We start from the raw sequence: 17,955 nt of genomic DNA on the forward strand, positions 1-17,955 counted from the left end.
ATTATGATATATGCCGAAAACATACCAAAATAATTTGGTATATATGGAAACCGAACTGCATCTTAATGGCATACCGTATTAACCAAAGTATGAATACCGTACTAACTGAAAAATCATATAAAGCGAATCAACCAAATGCACAGAGTTTCGCGAGGCCAGTCGTCGTCGCCGCTGGGACGCCGGTGATGCACGGTTCTCCAACTACGACTTCTACAAAACACCCTCAATGACTCCAACTCGGAATTCGGCTAGACAGTGTAATAACTAGGAATCCCATCTATTTAGTCTGTCAACATTTTGGCCAGTAAATATATGTACAAAGCATCGAATTTTTTCTCCAGTATATATGAACTAAATTTCCAATGTTGTTTGAGTTTTGATCTAATTTAATTATGTGCTTTAATCTTAAATATTTGACTACTATTCCATTATGTTTAATCGAGAAAAATAGCATATAAAACATGATAGTTATAGTATAGATGATAATCGAATCAAGTAACAAATTGACGAAATTATTCAAGCAATTTGGAACAAAAAATATAAGTATCATATCCATGTATTTTGCCACTGCTGGTAGACCGACAATGACTAAGATAAGGGACAAGAACACGTACGATGCGGTGGAACAAGAGCTGGCATGTTAGCCGCCATGTCCTCTGGGAGGTCGTTGATGTCGGGCAAGTCGTCAATGAGATTGGAGAACCGGTTGTTGAAACTGCATTTGCCTCCCTAAGTGTTTTGGTGTTGATGACATTTCCCTAAAAAATGTTAATTTTGTATTTAAAAACTGTTAATTAAGTATTTGAAGAATGTTAAAAAATTATAGAATTTTTTTGACCATGTACTCAAAAGATGTTAATTATGTATTTGAAAAAATTTAATCAAGCATTTGAAAAATATTAAAAGCATATTAGGAAAATGTATTAGATATATAAATAATGTGTATTGAAAACAGTGAAAACCCGAGAGAAAACAAAAGAAAAACAGATGAAAACAAGAAAGGAAGAAACAAAATCAAAGAAAAATGAAGAAAAGAACAAAAAAGGCATAAAAACCGAGAAAGAAACCAACAAAGACAAAGAAGAAGAAAGAAAATAAAAATGAAAGAAAAAACCCCAGTAAAAACAGAGAAAGAAACGAAGAAAAATCGGTGAAAATGAGAAAAAACTAAAACAAGAAAAGAAAAAGAGGCCAATGGAAACCCGCCTTTTTCCCTTCAAGTAGTGCGTGCCCTATCTAACACAAACTCGGCGATGGATTAGTGGACACCAATGCTACGAATGAACTAGGAGACTAGGAGATTCGGGGATCGAACAGCTATAAGCGAGACATAGCTGTCGCACATTTTTTTCTCTATGCCATTTCTTTTAAGTGCGCTAATGGCCTGGCTCTCACACATTTTTTTCTCTATGACATTTCTTTTAAGTGCGCTAATGGCCTGTCATGTTACTGTAGTTTTTCTCTATGCCATTTCTTTAAGTGCGCTAATGACCCGGCTCTCGAACATTTTTTTTTCTATGCCATTTCTTTTAAGTGCGCTAATGGCCTGGCCTGTTACTGTAGTTTTTCTTTATGCCATTTCTTTAAGTGCGCTAATGACCCGGCTCTCGAACATTTTTTTCTCTATGCCATTTCTTTTAAGTGCGCTAATGCCCGGCCCGTTACTGTAGATACTCGACATGAGAGAAGCTACCGTCTCGCTGTAAGCAAGACATATCTCTCGTGGCCACAATACTGTTGATGTCATACTTAGATGTGATATAGTTTTGTCATATCTGGAAGAGCCCTAGACGAGTTCTTCTACACCTACGTAAATTGCTTACGTAATTAGTGTTACGAAATTCAGGGGGATTAGTAGTTGATTAGGGGAAAGGGGAGTTAGTACGTAAGATTTCGTAAGACTTATTCGCAAGTGCAGCATTTTCGGCCCTAGACACACCCATATAGCACCAATATTAAGCACTCATGATTTTTTATGTCACACACATACATAAGAATACATCCCGGTAGATTATGGAGTCACGATTCCACAAACTTTATTCTAGCACACAACATGGATAATTATACTGGCACACTGCATTGCACCGATCGAGTTGCTACTACTGATGGAGCATCCCGTTTGTTATCATCTTGTATTTGTCCTTCATCGCGCTGAAGAGGGCGACGAGCTGCACCCTCGCCGGCAGGCACTCCTTCACGCTTTCATTCTCAGTATACTCCTTTCCCCAGCGGCGCAGAGCAGGGAACTCGTTCTCGCCCATCAAGCTCACCCCGGTCACCTCCTCGAACGCGTAGATCCAGTGAGCCGACCCGCAGGCCGCGACGTCGAGGTAGCCAATGGAGTCGCCGCCGAAGAACTTTTTCCCCTGAAGCTGCCCTTCCAGCAGCGCCAGGTTCTCCTTCATCTCCTTCACGAACCCCTTCTGCTCCTCGCCGGCGTCCAGCCACATGGCCAGCCAGAACGGCCTCGAGCACTGCTTGAATGACCATTAAAGTGTAGGGTAAGTTCATGGCTGCATGGGCACGAAAAGACGGTCGCTAGCTTGTATGGAATGTAGGAGGATATAGGAGATGATCGCCTTCTGTTCCAGGAACTGCGCCCAGAAACGGGCGGTGGCGCGGTCGTAGGGATCAGTCGGCAGGAGGGGCGGTCCGTCGAAGGCCTCGTCGATATACTCCATGATGACGAGGGATTCGCAGATGGCTCGGTCGCCGTGAAGAACCACCGGCACCTTCTGGTGGATGGGGTTGTGCTTCAGCAGCAGCTCGCTCTTGCTCTGGAGATCTTCCAGGATCAGCTCGTAGGGCACCCCTTTGAGCCGCAGGGCGGCAGCGGCGCGGTGGACGAATGGGCTCGCCAATGTGCCGATTAGCTTAACCGGTTCAGCCATCTTTCCTTTGCTAGCTTACTGCAGGTTCTTGCTTGCTGATATCTTGGCTGGTTAAGCTACTATCTAAGATGCGAGTACTTATAGGCATATGATCTTGCTGATATCTTGCCCTCTTGATCTGCACTGGATTTATAATTCAAATGGTGGGTGCTACTGATTCTTCTCCAAGAAATATTGAATTTTTTTTTAGTTTCTTTTAGTCAATGGCCTTTAGTTTCTTTGTCAATGGTCGTATGAGACATGCTACTCCGTTGCTTCAATGTAAACAAATGGATTGATATGATATGATAGTGCAAAGATAATATGAGATGATAGTGACTTTGTTTGACATCTGTATCATTATATGTTTATCAGCTAGTAATGCAATACTAGTCAAAGTTTCTTGATGGGCAAGCTGGATAAGTCAGATCATGGACTTGCCTATTGTTTTAATCGGGGCCATAGTTATTAAAACTAGACCCGATCGGCTCTTTGTTGTCTCCTCCTCCTATTGTGATCTGATCTTACCAACCCAAAAGAACCTGAACAACAGACTCAAGCGATTTGGTTCACGTTGAAGACCGGACAAGCATTGAACTGGTGAAATCCGTATCGAGCCGGACGGTATTGATTAACTGGTAATCAACACTCACACCAAAGACAAGATATTTCACTTGTGCATAATAAACAAATAAAGAAAAAGCTTGCACCAGGAATGGAACTGGGGATGTGTGAACAGGTGATATGCTGGGGTATATTTCAATAGTGACTTTGTTTGACATCTCTGTATATCATCTTATGTATATTATCAGCTAGCAATGTAAACGTAAGTTGAAGTTTGTTGAGGGGCACTCTGGAATAGACAGACCATGGGCTTGCATGTTGCTTTAACGGGGATGGGAATGTGGAAAATCCATTTTGGCTCAAGGGAGCACATGTTCCTGCGTGCCACAAATGTCCAAAAAATTGAAAAAAATTATATGTGTTCATTGTCACACTCAAATGGTACATGCAAATTTTTATGGGAAAAACTTAAGCATTTTGACATGTGCAAAAGAAACAAGTCGAATGCCAAATGTTACCCCCAAACGTTACACTTAATTATTATTTTCACCGACGAGCCATTGCTACCCCATAAGGCGTGAAAACTTTCAAGCACACTTGCTACACTAATATGAACATCTACAAAAAACAGAATTTTTAAAATTTATTTTGATTTTACTGTTCATTAGGGAGCATATGCTCCCAAAAGCCAAAAATCCGTGTCAAAGTGCAAAATCTGCATCATGGGAATGCCTATTCACTGCTAGTAAGGGTCATGTAGTAACTAAGTATGAAAATACCCTTTGGCTCTCAGGTGTAGGTGCTAGTAAGGGGCACGCATTGGAGGTATGACAAAGAGAAAATAAAACCAAGGAAGAGGCAACTCAACAAAGAGGAGAGATATAACCAGTTGGAGAGGACACAAACATGGTTGCAGTGGCGGCAACCTCCACAGACCAACGTAGCCCATGTCATGCATTCCATAAGGGTGTTGGCGAGCTGCAATTTCAGGTGGATGCCTCTTCCCCTGGACTTCTCACTGTCAATACCGTCCGCCGAGCATCTTCCCCAGCTTCATCTCCATCCCGCACTGCATTGGGTGTGCCATCGAGGTGGTCTATCGCATTGTCTTCCTTTGTGCCATGGAATGGTGACCCAATGATCGTGGCGAGAAGCTGGGGCAGCGTGAGGAGGAGAATATCAGCTGGGCGAAGAGAGGTATGGCTGCTCGGGACGGGAGGCAACATGGGGCTGGAGGTGTGTGGAGCGGAGGTGACTTCAACAACGTGGGATGGTGAAGGGGATGGCGGTGTGGACTTCGATGGCCTTTGGACTCGGTAGATCAAGTCGGGGGGGGGGGGGGGGGGGGGGGGGAGGGGCAAACGCGGTGGCGCATGGCGGTCGCCATAGGGCTCGACGATGAGTGCGGCAGCAAAGTGGGAGGAGGTATGTGGCTGAGGAGAGAGAAGCGTTGGGTTGTCGGGCACATCCAGAGATATTTCGTTCGCCCACAACACTGTCATCTTCAATAAACAGTAAAAGTAAGTGCAAACACATGTCAACCGGTGAAACGAAATACGTGGCGACGTGTGAGGATCCCATGCCCGAGCACTACAGACGCACGGGGTTGCCGATAGCTTAGCCATCTTGTATTATGTATATATTGCTAGCAAATACACACATTATCTATAATCGAACCAAATTATCAAACAAACCTTACCACATACAACCATCAAGTATTCAACATCTCTCTTCAAATTTCCTATGGGACAACATAATCACCAAAAGTCCAAAACGAAACAAATTTTCCTACATATTCACCATCACATCATATACTCCCTACCAATCATCTATGATCATGTACTAACTACAAAAAGATAATCCTAAAACAAATAAAGCATCTACTCATCGTCACCCCGCACGCTCCGCCTCTCGCCGACCCTCCGCTGGGAGGAGGCCCGCGAGCCGCTGCACGCCGGCGTGGACGTGGGCAACGTGGTGGGCGTGGGCCCGGGGATGCCGTTCGTGCACGCGCTGCTCCGGGCGCCGGCCTGCCCCAGGGGCGCCGTCGTGGGCCTCGTCCCCTGTGCGCAGGGCGGCACGCCCATCGCCAACTGGACCCGCGGCTCGGATATGTACGATCGGATGGTGACCCGCGCCTGCGTCGCCGGCGCAGGGGCCGGCAGGATCGCCGCCTTGCTGTGGTTCCAGGGGGAGGCCGACGCCATGCGGCGCGAGGACGCGCTGGCCTACGCCTGGAGGATGGAGGCGTTCGTCCGGGACGTCCGCCGGGACCTCGCCATGCGCAACCTCCTCGTCATCCAAGTCCGTCGCTACACTACATCCATGCATGGGTCCCCTGCTCTGACTCCATTATTCTCCATTTTGAACCCTGTGAGTAAAAACATCCATGATCTTGTTGTAGGTTGGGATCGCGACGGCGCAGAATCAGGGGAAGTGGCTGGATCTGGTGAGGAAGGAGCAGAGGGCGGTGCGGGTGCCGAACCTCAAGTACGTGGATGCCATGGGTCTCCCCTTGCAGCGACGTCACACACCTCACCACCCAGGCGCAGGTCCGGCTCGGCAAGATGCTCGCCGACGCGTACATCGTCACGCTCTGATGGCTAGTAGTGTTCGTGGGAATACTATCGTTGATTCCATGGAAGAGTTAATTTGGTGATGATTAGTGGAGAACACCTGAATAAATCAGCTATACTACTCTTGAGTATGTAGGATACTTCATGCGCATTACTACCGCCTTGTTATGCGCATTGTTGGAAATGAAACAATCTCATCGCCAGTAAGATATTGCCGTTATGGGGAAGGAAAACTCTTCGCTTTGTTAAGTTTATAACTGCTTGGAAAGAAGACTTGCTGTTACAGAAACACTTCCCATCAACCGGAAGCACTCGGCAAAAAAAGTGAGCTTTGCCTGAAGGGTTTGGGCCCAGTACCCTTAGCCGAGAAATACACTCGGCAAAGTTTCTACCGAGTGGGAAATGGCTTTCGCAGAGTTTTTCTGGTACTCAGGAAACTCCGAAATTCCAGTAGGACGTGTTGCAAAGCACTGAACGCAACATGAGGCTTGTTTTTTTAGAGAGAGAGAAGCAACATGAGGCTTTTTGCAAAGGCCTAGCGAGCTGATCGGACACACAAAAGAAAAACAGTTCAGGCATTGCGACAAGGCTCATGTTGCAAAGTGTTGAGCGCAACATGAGACTTGTTGCCAGGGCTCATCATGCAGATTGGGCAGCTGTCGCGTAGAAAAAAACAAAAAATAATAATATTCAGGGATTGCAACAAGACTCATGTTGCAAAACACTGAGCACAATGAGAGACTTGTTGCGAATACTTGGCGAGCAAATCGGATGGCTGTAGGGCAGAAATAAAAAACTGTTCAGAGATTGCAACAAGACTTGTCTTTCAAAGCGCCGAGTGCAATATGATCCTTGCTGCAAAGGCTTAGAGGCGCACCACGTCAAAAAAAGGCTTAGAGGTTCACGTGAAGGGGTCAGACGGTTGTCCATGACTCCATCGAGTGGCAGCCGAGGTGGTCGATCTTTTAGGATTATCATCTGGTCAACACCTAGGATGGCCCTTGTTATACAATGGACGGATTATCTAAAAATAACATGCTATTATTACTATTTTTGCATGGAAATTGAGAGCTTTATTCAACACAAAGTGGTCCTGTCAGCTAAAATAACATTCTATTATAAAGGTCGCCCATCCGTGCTTTCAGGTCTAATTGTTTTTCCCAGCACTGGTACTATTTTATTCCCGTGTTATCCAGGCAATCCCATGTTCCTCTCCATCAGAAGCATCAAGTTGATCTCGCAGGAATCTCGGAGCAAGAAGGTTTTTTTGTTTTGTTTTGAGAAAGTCGGAGCAGGAAGTTGGGCAAGCAACATTTTGTAGCAGTGTGTTTCAGAACGCCAACACTATTATATAGCTGTGCTACAATGGCTTTCAGAATGGTAGGATCTCTGACATTAGACACACGATGGGATGAATCATGAGTGTGTTTCCTAAGTGACACGCCCAGACTTCACGGACGAAATTCGGCATGAAAACATGTGGCCGGTCAAAATGACCCAAGCACAAATGTACTTAAATTGCAGGAAAAATGTGTCTTGTCTTCATCACATGAAAAATAGGGCACTTATTTTGCCTTGGCATGTACTTGGCGAAGATTGCGTCGTTGAGCTGGAACGCCTTGGTGAAGAAGGACAGCCGGCAGAGGTAGGTAGGGAGAATGTTGCTTGCGGTGGAGGCCCCCATGACGATACCCTGCTGCTGCAAGCACCTCCCTTCCCTGCGCGCCTCAAACCGCTGCTGCTCGGTTGCCATGGCCACGGCAACTAGTCCCCTACGACGATCATCCTGTCTACGTCGACAATCATCAGATGCTACGACGGGCGATGACCAGTGCTGCAACCGCAGCCCTCGCGTGCTTCAACAGCCATAGACCACGGTGATCACGAGCTGCGACGGTGGAACGCGGGGCCACCGCGCGTGCTATCGTTGCTGGAATCTACCACCGTGGAGATTTGTGTGGTTATTCGTGTGGGTATTGCACATCTAAGTCCTATGTCATTGATGTTACGCCAAGATTCGTGTTGGTATTTTCTTTTTTTTTTCTTTCCCTTTCATTTTTATGCTTGATTGTGGATGTGCCCTATAACACTGCTTGAAAGAGTTGGAACTTCTTATTTCTAACTTGCAATTATAGAACTAATTTTTTCTAATTAGTTTCTTGTTTAAATTTTGAAAATTCTCTCAATACAATGAAAAAAATCCAAAAGGGTTTCTACTTAATGATGAAATTAAAATGGATAAACAGAAACATGGGGGTTTCCCTCTGTGTGTGTTGACCAATGTAGAGAAAAAAGACGAATCGGAAAAGGCATCCAATGGTGTGGCTTGGTTCAATCTGACGGCTGAGACCGGACAGGAGCTAACGCACTACCAGGTACTCCCTCCATCCCAAAATTCTTGTTTTAGATTTGTCTAAATACGGATGTATCAAGTCACATTTTAGTATTAGATACATCCATATCTAGACAAATTTAAGACAAAAATTTTGGGACAGAGGAAGTACATGTGTTTTCCTAGTTTAATGTGTGCGCCGTGTAGAGTACTTCTATAATGCATGTTGATGGCTAGCTAAACTTATTTTAAAAAAAATTAAGTTTGTCAGCTGAAGCATCTCTCAATTGGTTCCTGTTATGTACTTGTATTTCAATTAGGTGTCATTAACCACCAGCCGGAAGCTCAAACCAAGATAGAAATTAAGTTTGTCAGCTGAAGCAGTACATGTTTCTATTTTAATGTGCGTGAACTTGTAGAGACATGGCTGGAAGCTTGAAAAACATTCTAATATTACGGGACTTGTTAGCTTGAAAAACGTTCTTATATTAGGAGACACAGAGAGTACCAACGGACAAATGTGTTACTTCAGTTATCACTCTCAATTGCTCTTATCATATATTTGTTGAATTGGGCGTTTGTATCCACTTACGAGATGCTCAACTGTATTATTGCAGTGTTTTATTTTGAAAGGGAATGGAAGAATTTGTACCCAAGCATAGTGCCGGATCTAGTGGGAGTGCCGTGGTTACATACATGTCATTTCTATCTCTCTTTTTTATTTTGCGGGAGATACATGGCGTTTATGTCGTGAGTGAGAAGGTTGGCACCCCATGTGGGGTCAAGCTCTAGCTCCGCCACTGCCCAAGCATACATGGGAGCATGACCTAGTCAGGGCCGGCTCTATATTTTGCGGGGCCCTAGGGCGAAGTTGAAAAATAGGCCCCTACACTGATAATATATGTACACATCTATAGATATATAGGCGCAAAATATTAAAGTTTACATCTAACCACACATTCTTATTTAGAGACGTCTATAAGTAACTGATAAGCGCTTAAGTTATGTCATATCATGGCAGAAGGAATAAAAGAGTAGCAAAATATAACAAATACTTTTCGCTGCTAGTTTGATTACCTCAAATAAGAACCAAGTACTTGAGTTCATCGACAATAATACATCAGTTTTTCACAAAAAAAACTTCTTCGAGCATTTCGGGATGCAAAATCATTGATGAGAGTATCAAGATCAATTCTGTCCAAGATATCCTTCTCAATACAACAGGTAGCCAAGCCATTCAATCTCTCTTGTAACATAGTTGACCTCAAACAATTTTTCAGTAGTTTCAGTTTAGAGAAACTTCTTTCAGCTGAGGCTATAGTCACCGGTATAGTCAAGAGGATCCGATAAGCAACTGACACATTTGGATAGCAACCGACAGCTGTAACAAATTGAAGAATCTCAGGTGCTGACATCAAATCATCTGGCAAAGTTACCTTCAACACTTTTAACTCAGAGAAAAAATCATCAAGGTCAACATCATGTGACTTTTCATGAGTAAAAGTTTGTGCAAAAATAGTGCAAGATTTTCGTAGATTACTATCGTCCAATGACTTCAACTTATTTGAGTTGAGTAAGAAACCAAACACCTTTTCAAATGCCTTCAACTGCTCAAATCGACTATTCAATGAAGCAATTGCAGTGTCAACAATGACAAGAAAGTAAGTAACTCTGAAGGATTCAATAGCTGACAGTTGTGGATCTTCATCTACATCATTGATTTCATCAAAATGCCTCTTCCTTTTACTTTGACGTTTTGTACGAAATTTTGGCTCTATGTCCATATTCGCTGCAATGAGTTTGGCACTCTCAATACTAGAATAGAAGCCTTCATCTCTATACTTCTCAAAATATGAAATGACCCCTTCAATGTGTTTGAGAGTAGCATCGATGCACACAATTTTTTCCTGTAACTTTTTGCTCACCATATTGACAGAAAATAAAATATCATGCCAAATAACCATACCAACCAAAGTCTCAAATTTCCCAAGTGCACTGAACAAAGATTGAGCATCACTTACTGCAGCTGGATCATCAGTAGAAGACTTCTCTAGTTCCTTCAAAGCTGATCTTACTTGCTGAGTTTGGTACCTTATAGGTTGCACACTCTTTATTCTACTCTCCCAACGAGTATTAGATAAAGGTTTGAGAGTCAGATTTGGAACATTATCAAGCAAAATCTTCCACCTTTTAGTAGAGCGTGCAAACAATACGTATATACGTTGTATAATACCAAAAAATGAAATAGCTTGTTCGCAAGATTTCGCCATGTCGCAAAGAGTGAGATTCAAACTATGACATGCACATGGCATGTATAATGCTTTGGGGTTAACTTTAAGCAATCGAGTCTGAACACCTTGATTTTTTCCCTTCATGTTGGAGCCATTGTCATAACCTTGCCCTCTCACATCGGCGACATTCAAATCAAAAGAATCCAATGTATCCATAAGTACATTAAAAATACCCAATCCTGATGTGTTATCAACCTTTAAGAACTCTAGGAAAAACTCCTCCACTCTCGGAATGTTACTTGACATATTGACTGTTGGAAATATGCCCTAGAGGCAATAATAAATTGGTTATTATTATATTTCCTTGTTCATGATAATCGTTTATTATCCATGCTAGAATTGTATTGATAGGAAACTCAGATACATGTGTGGATACATAGACAACACCATGTCCCTAGTAAGCCTCTAGTTGACTAGCTCGTTGATCAATAGATGGTTACAGTTTCCTGACCATGGACATTGGATGTCGTTGATAACGGGATCACATCGTTAGGAGAATGATGTGATGGACAAGACCCAATCCTAAGCCTAGCACAAGATCGTGTAGTTCGTTTGCTAAGAGCTTTTCTAATGTCAAGTATCATTTCCTTAGACCATGAGATTGTGCAACTCCCGGATACCGTAGGAATGCTTTGGGTGTACCAAACGTCACAACGTAACTGGGTGGCTATAAAGGTGCACTACAGGTATCTCCGAAAGTGTCTGTTGGGTTGGCACGAATCGAGACTGGGATTTGTCACTCCGTGTAAACGGAGAGGTATCTCTGGGCCCACTCGGTAGGACATCATCATAATGTGCACAATGTGACCAAGGAGTTGATCACGGGATGATGTGTTACGGAACGAGTAAAGAGACTTGCCGGTAACGAGATTGAACAAGGTATCGGGATACCGACGATCGAACCTCGGGCAAGTAACATACCAATTGACAAAGGGAATTGTATACGGGATTGATTGAAACCTCGACATCGTGGTTCATCCGATGAGATCATCGAGGAGCATGTGGGAGACAACATGGGTATCCAGATCTCGCTGTTGGTTATTTACCGGAGAGTCGTCTCGGTTATGTCTGCGTGTCTCCCGAACCCGTAGGGTCTACACACTTAAGGTTCGGTGACGCTAGGGTTGTAGAGATATTAGTATGCGGTAATCCGAAAGTTGTTCGGAGTCCTGGATGAGATCCCGGACGTCACGAGGAGTTCCGGAATGGTCCGTAGGTAAAGATTTATATATGGGAAGTCTTATTTTGGTCGCCGGAAAAGTTTCGCGCATTATCGGTATTGTACCGGGAGTGCCGAAAGGGGTCCGGGGGTCCACCAAGGGGGTCCACCAGCCCCGGGGGGCACATGGGCTGTAGGGGTGTGCGCCTTGGCCTATATGGGCCAAGGGCACCAGCCCCAAGAGGCCCATGCGCCAAGAGATAAGGGAAAGGGAGAGTCCCAAAGGGGGAAGGCACCTCCGAGGTGCCTTGGGGAGGATGGACTCCTCCCTGGCCGCACCCTTCCTTGGAGGAAGGGCCAAGGCTGCGCCCCCCCCCCCCCTCTCCCTTGGCCCTATATATAGTGGGGGGAGGGAGGGCAGAAATATCTAAGCCCTGGCGCCTCCCTCTCCCTCCCGTGACACATCTCCCTCCTCCCGCAGCGCTTGGCGAAGCCCTGTTGGAATCCCGCTACTTCCACCACCACGCCGTCGTGCTGCTGGATCTCCATCAACCTCTCCTACCCCCTTGCTGGATCAAGAAGGAGGAGATGTCGCTGCTCCGTACGTGTGTTGAACGCGGAGGTGCCGTCCGTTCGGCGCTAGGATCATCGGTGATTTGGATCACGACGAGTACGACTCCATCAACCCCGTTCTCTTGAACGCTTCCGCTCGCGATCTACAAGGGTATGTAGATGCACTCCTTCCCTCTCGTTGCTAGTAAACTCCATAGATTGATCTTGGTGATGCGTAGAAAATTTTGAATTTCTGCTACGTTCCCCAACAGTGGCATCATGAGCTAGGTCTATGCGTAGTTTCTATGCACGAGTAGAACACAAAGTAGTTGTGGGCGTAGATGTTGCCAATTCTTCTTGCCGCTACTAGTCTTATCTTGTTTCGGCGGCATTGTGGGATGAAGCGGCCCGGACCGACCTTACACGTACGCTTACGTGAGACAGGTTCCACCGACTGACATGCACTAGTTGCATAAGGTGGCTAGCGGGTGTCTGTCTCTCCCACTTTAGCCGGAACGGATTTGATGAAAAGGGTCCTTATGAAGGGTAAATAGAAATTGGCATATCACGTTGTGGTTTTACGTAGGTAAGAAACGTTCTTGCTAGAAACCTATACAAGCCACGTAAAAACTTGCAACAACAATTAGAGGACGTCTAACTTGTTTTTGCAGGGTATGCTATGTGATGTGATATGGCCAAAAGGATGTGATGAATGATATATGTGATGTATGAGATTGATCATGTTCTTGTAATAGGAATCACGACTTGCATGTCGATGAGTATGACAACCGGCAGGAGCCATAGGAGTTGTCTTAATTTATTGTATGACCTGCGTGTCAATGAATAACGCCATGTAATTACTTTACTTTATTGCTAACCGTTAGCCATAGTAGTAGAAGTAATAGTTGGCGAGACAACTTCATGAAGACACGATGATGGAGATCATGGTGTCATGCCAGTGACGAAGGTGATCATGCCGCGCCTCGAAGATGGAGATCAAAAGGCGCAAGATGATATTGGCCATATCACGTCACTTTATGATTTGCATGTGATGTTTATCATGTTTACATCTTATTTGCTTAGAACGATGGTAGCATAAATAAGATGATCCCTCACTAAAATTTCAAGAGACGTGTTCCCCCTAACTGTGCACCGTTGCGAAGGTTCGTTGTTTCGAAGCACCACGTGATGATCGGGTGTGATAGATTCTAACGTTCGAATACAACGGGTGTTGACGAGCCTAGCATGTACAGACATGGCCTCGGAACACATGCGAAACACTTAGGTTGACTTGACGAGCCTAGCATGTACAGACATGGCCTCGGAACACAAGAGACCGAAAGGTCGAACATGAGTCGTATAGCAGATACGATTAACATGGAGATGTTCACCGATGATGACTAGTCCGTCTCACGTGATGATCGGACACGGCCTAGTTTGACTCGGATCATGTATCACTCAGATGACTAGAGGGATGTCTATCTGAGTGGGAGTTCATTAAATGATCAGATGAACTTCATTATCATGAACATAGTCAAAAGGACTTTGCAAATTATGTCATAGCTTGCGCTTTAGTTCTACTGTTTAAGATATGTTCCTAGAGAAAATTTAGTTGAAAGTTTATAGTAGCAATTATGCGGACTGGGTCCGTGAACTGAGGATTGTCCTCATTGCTGCACAAAAAGCTTATGTCCTTAATGCACCGCTCGGTGTGCTGAACCTCAGCGTCGTCTGTAGATGTTGCGAAACATCTGACATACACGTTTTGATGACTACGTGATAGTTTGGTGCGTAATGCTAACGGTTTAAAATTGTGGCGACAAAGACGTTTTGAAACGTCGCAGAACATATGAGATGTTCCGAAGACTGAAATTGGGATTCAGACTAGTGCCCACATCAGGAGGTATGAGACCTCTGACAAGTTTCTTAAACCTGCAGACTAAGGGAGAAAAGCTCAATCGTTGAGCATGTGCTCAGATTGTCTGAGTACTACAATCACTTGAATCGAGTGGGAGTTAATCTTCCAGATGAGATAGTGATGGTTCTCCATAGTCACTGCCACCAAGCTATTAGAGCTTCGTGATGAACTATAACATATCAGGGATAGATATGATGATCCTTGAGCAACTCGCGATGTTTGACACCGCGAAAGTAGAAATCAAGTAGGAGCATCAATTGTTGATGGTTAGTAAAACCACTAGTTTCAAGAAGGGCAAGGGAAGAAGGGATACTTCATGAAACAACAAATCATTTGCTGCTCTAGCGAAGAATCCCAAGGTTAAACCCAAACCCGAGACTAAGTGCTTCTGTAATGAGGGGAACGGTCACTGAAGCAGTACTACCCTAGATACTTGGTAGATGAGAAGGCAGGCAAGGTCGACAGTAGTATATTGGATATACATTATATGAATGTGTACTTTACTAGTACTCCTAGCAACACCAGGGTATTAGATACCGGTTCGGTTGGTAAGTGTTAGTAACTCGAAATAAAAGCTGCGGAATAAATGGAGACTAGCTAAAGGTGAGATGACGATGTGTGTTGGAAGTGTTTCCAAGGTTGATGTGATCAAGCATCGCATGCTCCCTCTACCATCGAGATTGGTGTTTGCGTTGAGCATAAACATGATTGGATTATGTTTATCGCAATACGGTTATTCATTTAAGGAGAATAATGGTTACTCTGTTTATTTGAATAATACCTTCAATGGTCTTGCACCTAAAATGAATCTCGATCGCAGTGATACACATGTTCGTGCCAAAAGATATAAAATAGTAATGATAGTACCACATACTTGTGGCACTGCCATTTGAGTCATATTGGTATAGAACGCATGAAGAAGCTCCATGTAGATGGATCTTTGGACTCAGTCGTTTTTGAAAAGATTGAGACATGCGAACCATGTCTATTGGTATATATGCATGAAGAAACTCCATGCAGATGGATCGTTTGGACTCACTTGATTTTGAATCACTTGAGACATGCAAATCATACCACATGGGCAAGATGACTGAAAGGCCTCGTTTTCAGTAAGATGGAACAAGAGAGCAACTTATTGGAAGTAATACATTTTGATGTATGCAGTCCAATGAGTGCTGAGGCATGCAGTGGATATCGTTATGTTCTTACTTCACAGATGATTTGAGTAGATGCTGAGTGTATTTACTTGATGAAACACAAGTCTGAATTATTGAAAGGTTCAAGTAATTTCAGAGTGAAGTTGAAGATCGTCGTGACAAGAGGATAAAATGTCTGTGATATGATCATAGAGATGAGTATCTGAGTTACGAGTTTGGCACACAATTAAGACATTGTGGAAAGTATTTCACAATTAATACCGCCTGGAACACCACAGTGTGATGGTGTGTCCGAACATCATAACTGCATCCTATTGGATATGGTGCATGCCATGATGTCTCTTATCGAATTACCACTATCGTTTATGGGTTAGGCATTAGAGATAACTGCATTCACTTTAAAAGGGGCACCACACAATTCCGTTGAGACGACACCGTTTAGAGAAACCTAAGTTGTCGTTTCTTAAAAGTTTGGGGCTGCGATGCTTATGTGAAAAAGTTTCAAGCTGATAAGCTCGAACCCAAAGCAGATAAATGCATCTTCATAGAAAACCCAAAACAGTTGGGTATACCTCCTATTTCAGATCTGGAAGCAAAAGTAATTGCTTCTAGAAACGAGTCCTTTCTCGAGGAAAAGTTTCTCTCGAAAGAATTGAGTGGGAGGATGGTGGAGACTTGATGAGGTTATTGAACCATAACTTCAACTAGTGTGTAGCAAGGCACAGGAAGTTGTTCCTGTGGCACCTACACCAATTGAAGTGGAAGCTTATGATAGTGATCATGAAACTTCGGATCAAGTCACTACCAAACCTCGTAGGACGACGAGGATGCGTACTACTTCAGAGTAATGCGTGATCCTGTCTTGGAAGTCATGTTGCTAGACAACAATGAACCTACGAGCTATGGAGAAGCGATGGTGGGCCCATATTCCGACAAATGGTTAAAAGCCACGAAATACGAGATAGGATCCATGTATCAGAACAAAGCATGGACTTTGGTGAACTTGCCCGATGATCGGCAAGCCATTGAGATAAATGGACCTTTAAGAAGAAGACGGACGTGGACGGTAAGGTTAGCGTCTATGAAGCTCGACTTGTGGCAAAGAGTGTTTTCACAAGTTCAAGGAGTTGACTACGATGAGATTTTCTCATCCGTAGCGATGCTTAAGTCCGTCGGATTCATGTTAGCATTAGCTGCATTTATGAAATCTAGCAGATGGATGTCAAAACAAGTTTCCTTACCAGTTTTCGTAAGGAAAGGTTGTTGTGATACAATCAGAAAGGTTTTGTCGATCCTAAGGATGCTAAAAGGTATGCTAGCTCCAGCGATCCTTCCATGGATTAGAGCAAGCATCTCGGAGTCAGAATATACACTTTGATGGAGTGATCAAAGGTTTTGGGTTATACAAAGTTTGTTAGAAACTTGTATTTACAATAAAGTGAGTGGGAACGCTACAACATTTTTGATAAGTATATGTGAATGACATATTGTTGATCCAAAATGATGTAAAATTTCTGGAAAGCATAAAGGGTTGTTTGAAAGGAGTTTTTCAAAGGAAGACCTGGATAAAGCTGCTTACGTATTGGGCATCAAGATCTATAGAGATAGATCAAGACGCCTGATGATACTTTCAAAGAACGCACACCTTGACATGATTTTGAAAGAGTTCAAAATATATCAGCAAAGAAGGAGTTCTTGGCTGTGTTACAAGGTGTGAGTATTGAGTAAGACTCAAGACCTGACCACAGCAGAAGAGAGAGAAAGGACGAAGGTCGTCCCCTATGCTTTAGACGTGGGCTCTACAGTATGCTATGCTGTGTACCGCACATGAAGTGTGCCTTGCCATGAGTTGGTCAAGGGGTACAATAGTGATCCGGGAATGGATCACATGACAGCGGTCGAACTTATCCTTAGTATCTAGTGGACTAAGGATTTTCTCGATTATGGAGGTGAAAAGGAGTTCGTCGTAAAGAGTTACGTCGATGCGAACTTTGACACTAATCCGGATGACTCTGAGTAGTAAACCGGATTCGTATAGTAGAGCAGTTATTTGAAATGGCTCCAAGTAGCGCGTGGTAGCATCCACAAGATGACATAGACATTCGTAAAGCACACACGGATCTGAAAGGTTCAGACCCGTTGACTAATAACCTCTCTCACAAGCATAACATGATCAAACCAGAACTCATTGAGTGTTAATCACATGGTGATGTGAACTAGATTGTTGACTCTAGTAAACTCTTTGGATGTTGGTCACATGGTGATGTGACCTGTGAGTGTTAATCACATGGTGATGTGAACTAGATTATTGACTCTAGTGCAAGTGGGAGACTGTTGGAAATATGCCCTAGAGGCAATAATAAATTGGTTATTATTATATTTCCTTGTTCATGATAATCGTTTATTATCCATGCTAGAATTGTATTGATAGGAAACTCAGATACATGTGTGGATACATAGACAACACCATGTCCCTAGTAAGCCTCTAGTTGACTAGCTCGTTGATCAATAGATGGTTACAGTTTCCTGACCATGG

The 17,955-nt window shown here is 43.8% G+C and overlaps 2 protein-coding genes and 1 pseudogene across 2 annotated transcripts in view; 1 reads left to right on the plus strand and 2 right to left on the minus strand.

Moving 5' to 3' along the window:
• The window catches only part of LOC109734479 (7-deoxyloganetin glucosyltransferase), a 54,346-nt gene extending 51,259 nt beyond the window's left edge, over nt 1–3,087 (minus strand). The window contains exon 1 of the mRNA XM_020293686.4: nt 3,016–3,087. The gene's annotated coding sequence lies outside the window, so the exon portion shown is untranslated. The remainder of the gene's footprint in view (nt 1–3,015) is intronic.
• Nucleotides 1,529–2,991, minus strand: LOC109734464 (probable glutathione S-transferase). The gene is made up of 2 exons (XM_020293674.4): nt 2,580–2,991; nt 1,529–2,474 (listed from the first exon to the last, which is right to left on the minus strand). Exons 1-2 carry the CDS (start codon nt 2,889–2,891, stop codon nt 2,100–2,102), a joined length of 687 nt encoding a protein of 228 aa, XP_020149263.1. The 5' UTR covers nt 2,892–2,991; the 3' UTR covers nt 1,529–2,099.
• Nucleotides 3,088–4,658: 1,571 nt separating the features above from the next.
• On the plus strand, nt 4,659–6,034 carry LOC109734472 (probable carbohydrate esterase At4g34215; annotated as a pseudogene).
• Nucleotides 6,035–17,955: the final 11,921 nt, after the last annotated feature.

This window comes from Aegilops tauschii, chromosome 7 (assembly GCF_002575655.3).
Source record: "Aegilops tauschii subsp. strangulata cultivar AL8/78 chromosome 7, Aet v6.0, whole genome shotgun sequence".
Classification (NCBI taxonomy): Eukaryota; Viridiplantae; Streptophyta; class Magnoliopsida; order Poales; family Poaceae; genus Aegilops; species Aegilops tauschii.

Coding starts and splice junctions, on each gene's coding strand:
- LOC109734464 (XM_020293674.4), bottom strand. CDS start 2,891: ATGGCTGAACCGGTTAAGCTAATCGGCACATTGGCGAGCCCATTCGTC. Junction 2,475..2,579: donor CGCAGTTCCTGGAACAGAAG/GCGATCATCTCC, acceptor TCATTCAAGCAG/TGCTCGAGGCCGTTCTGGCT.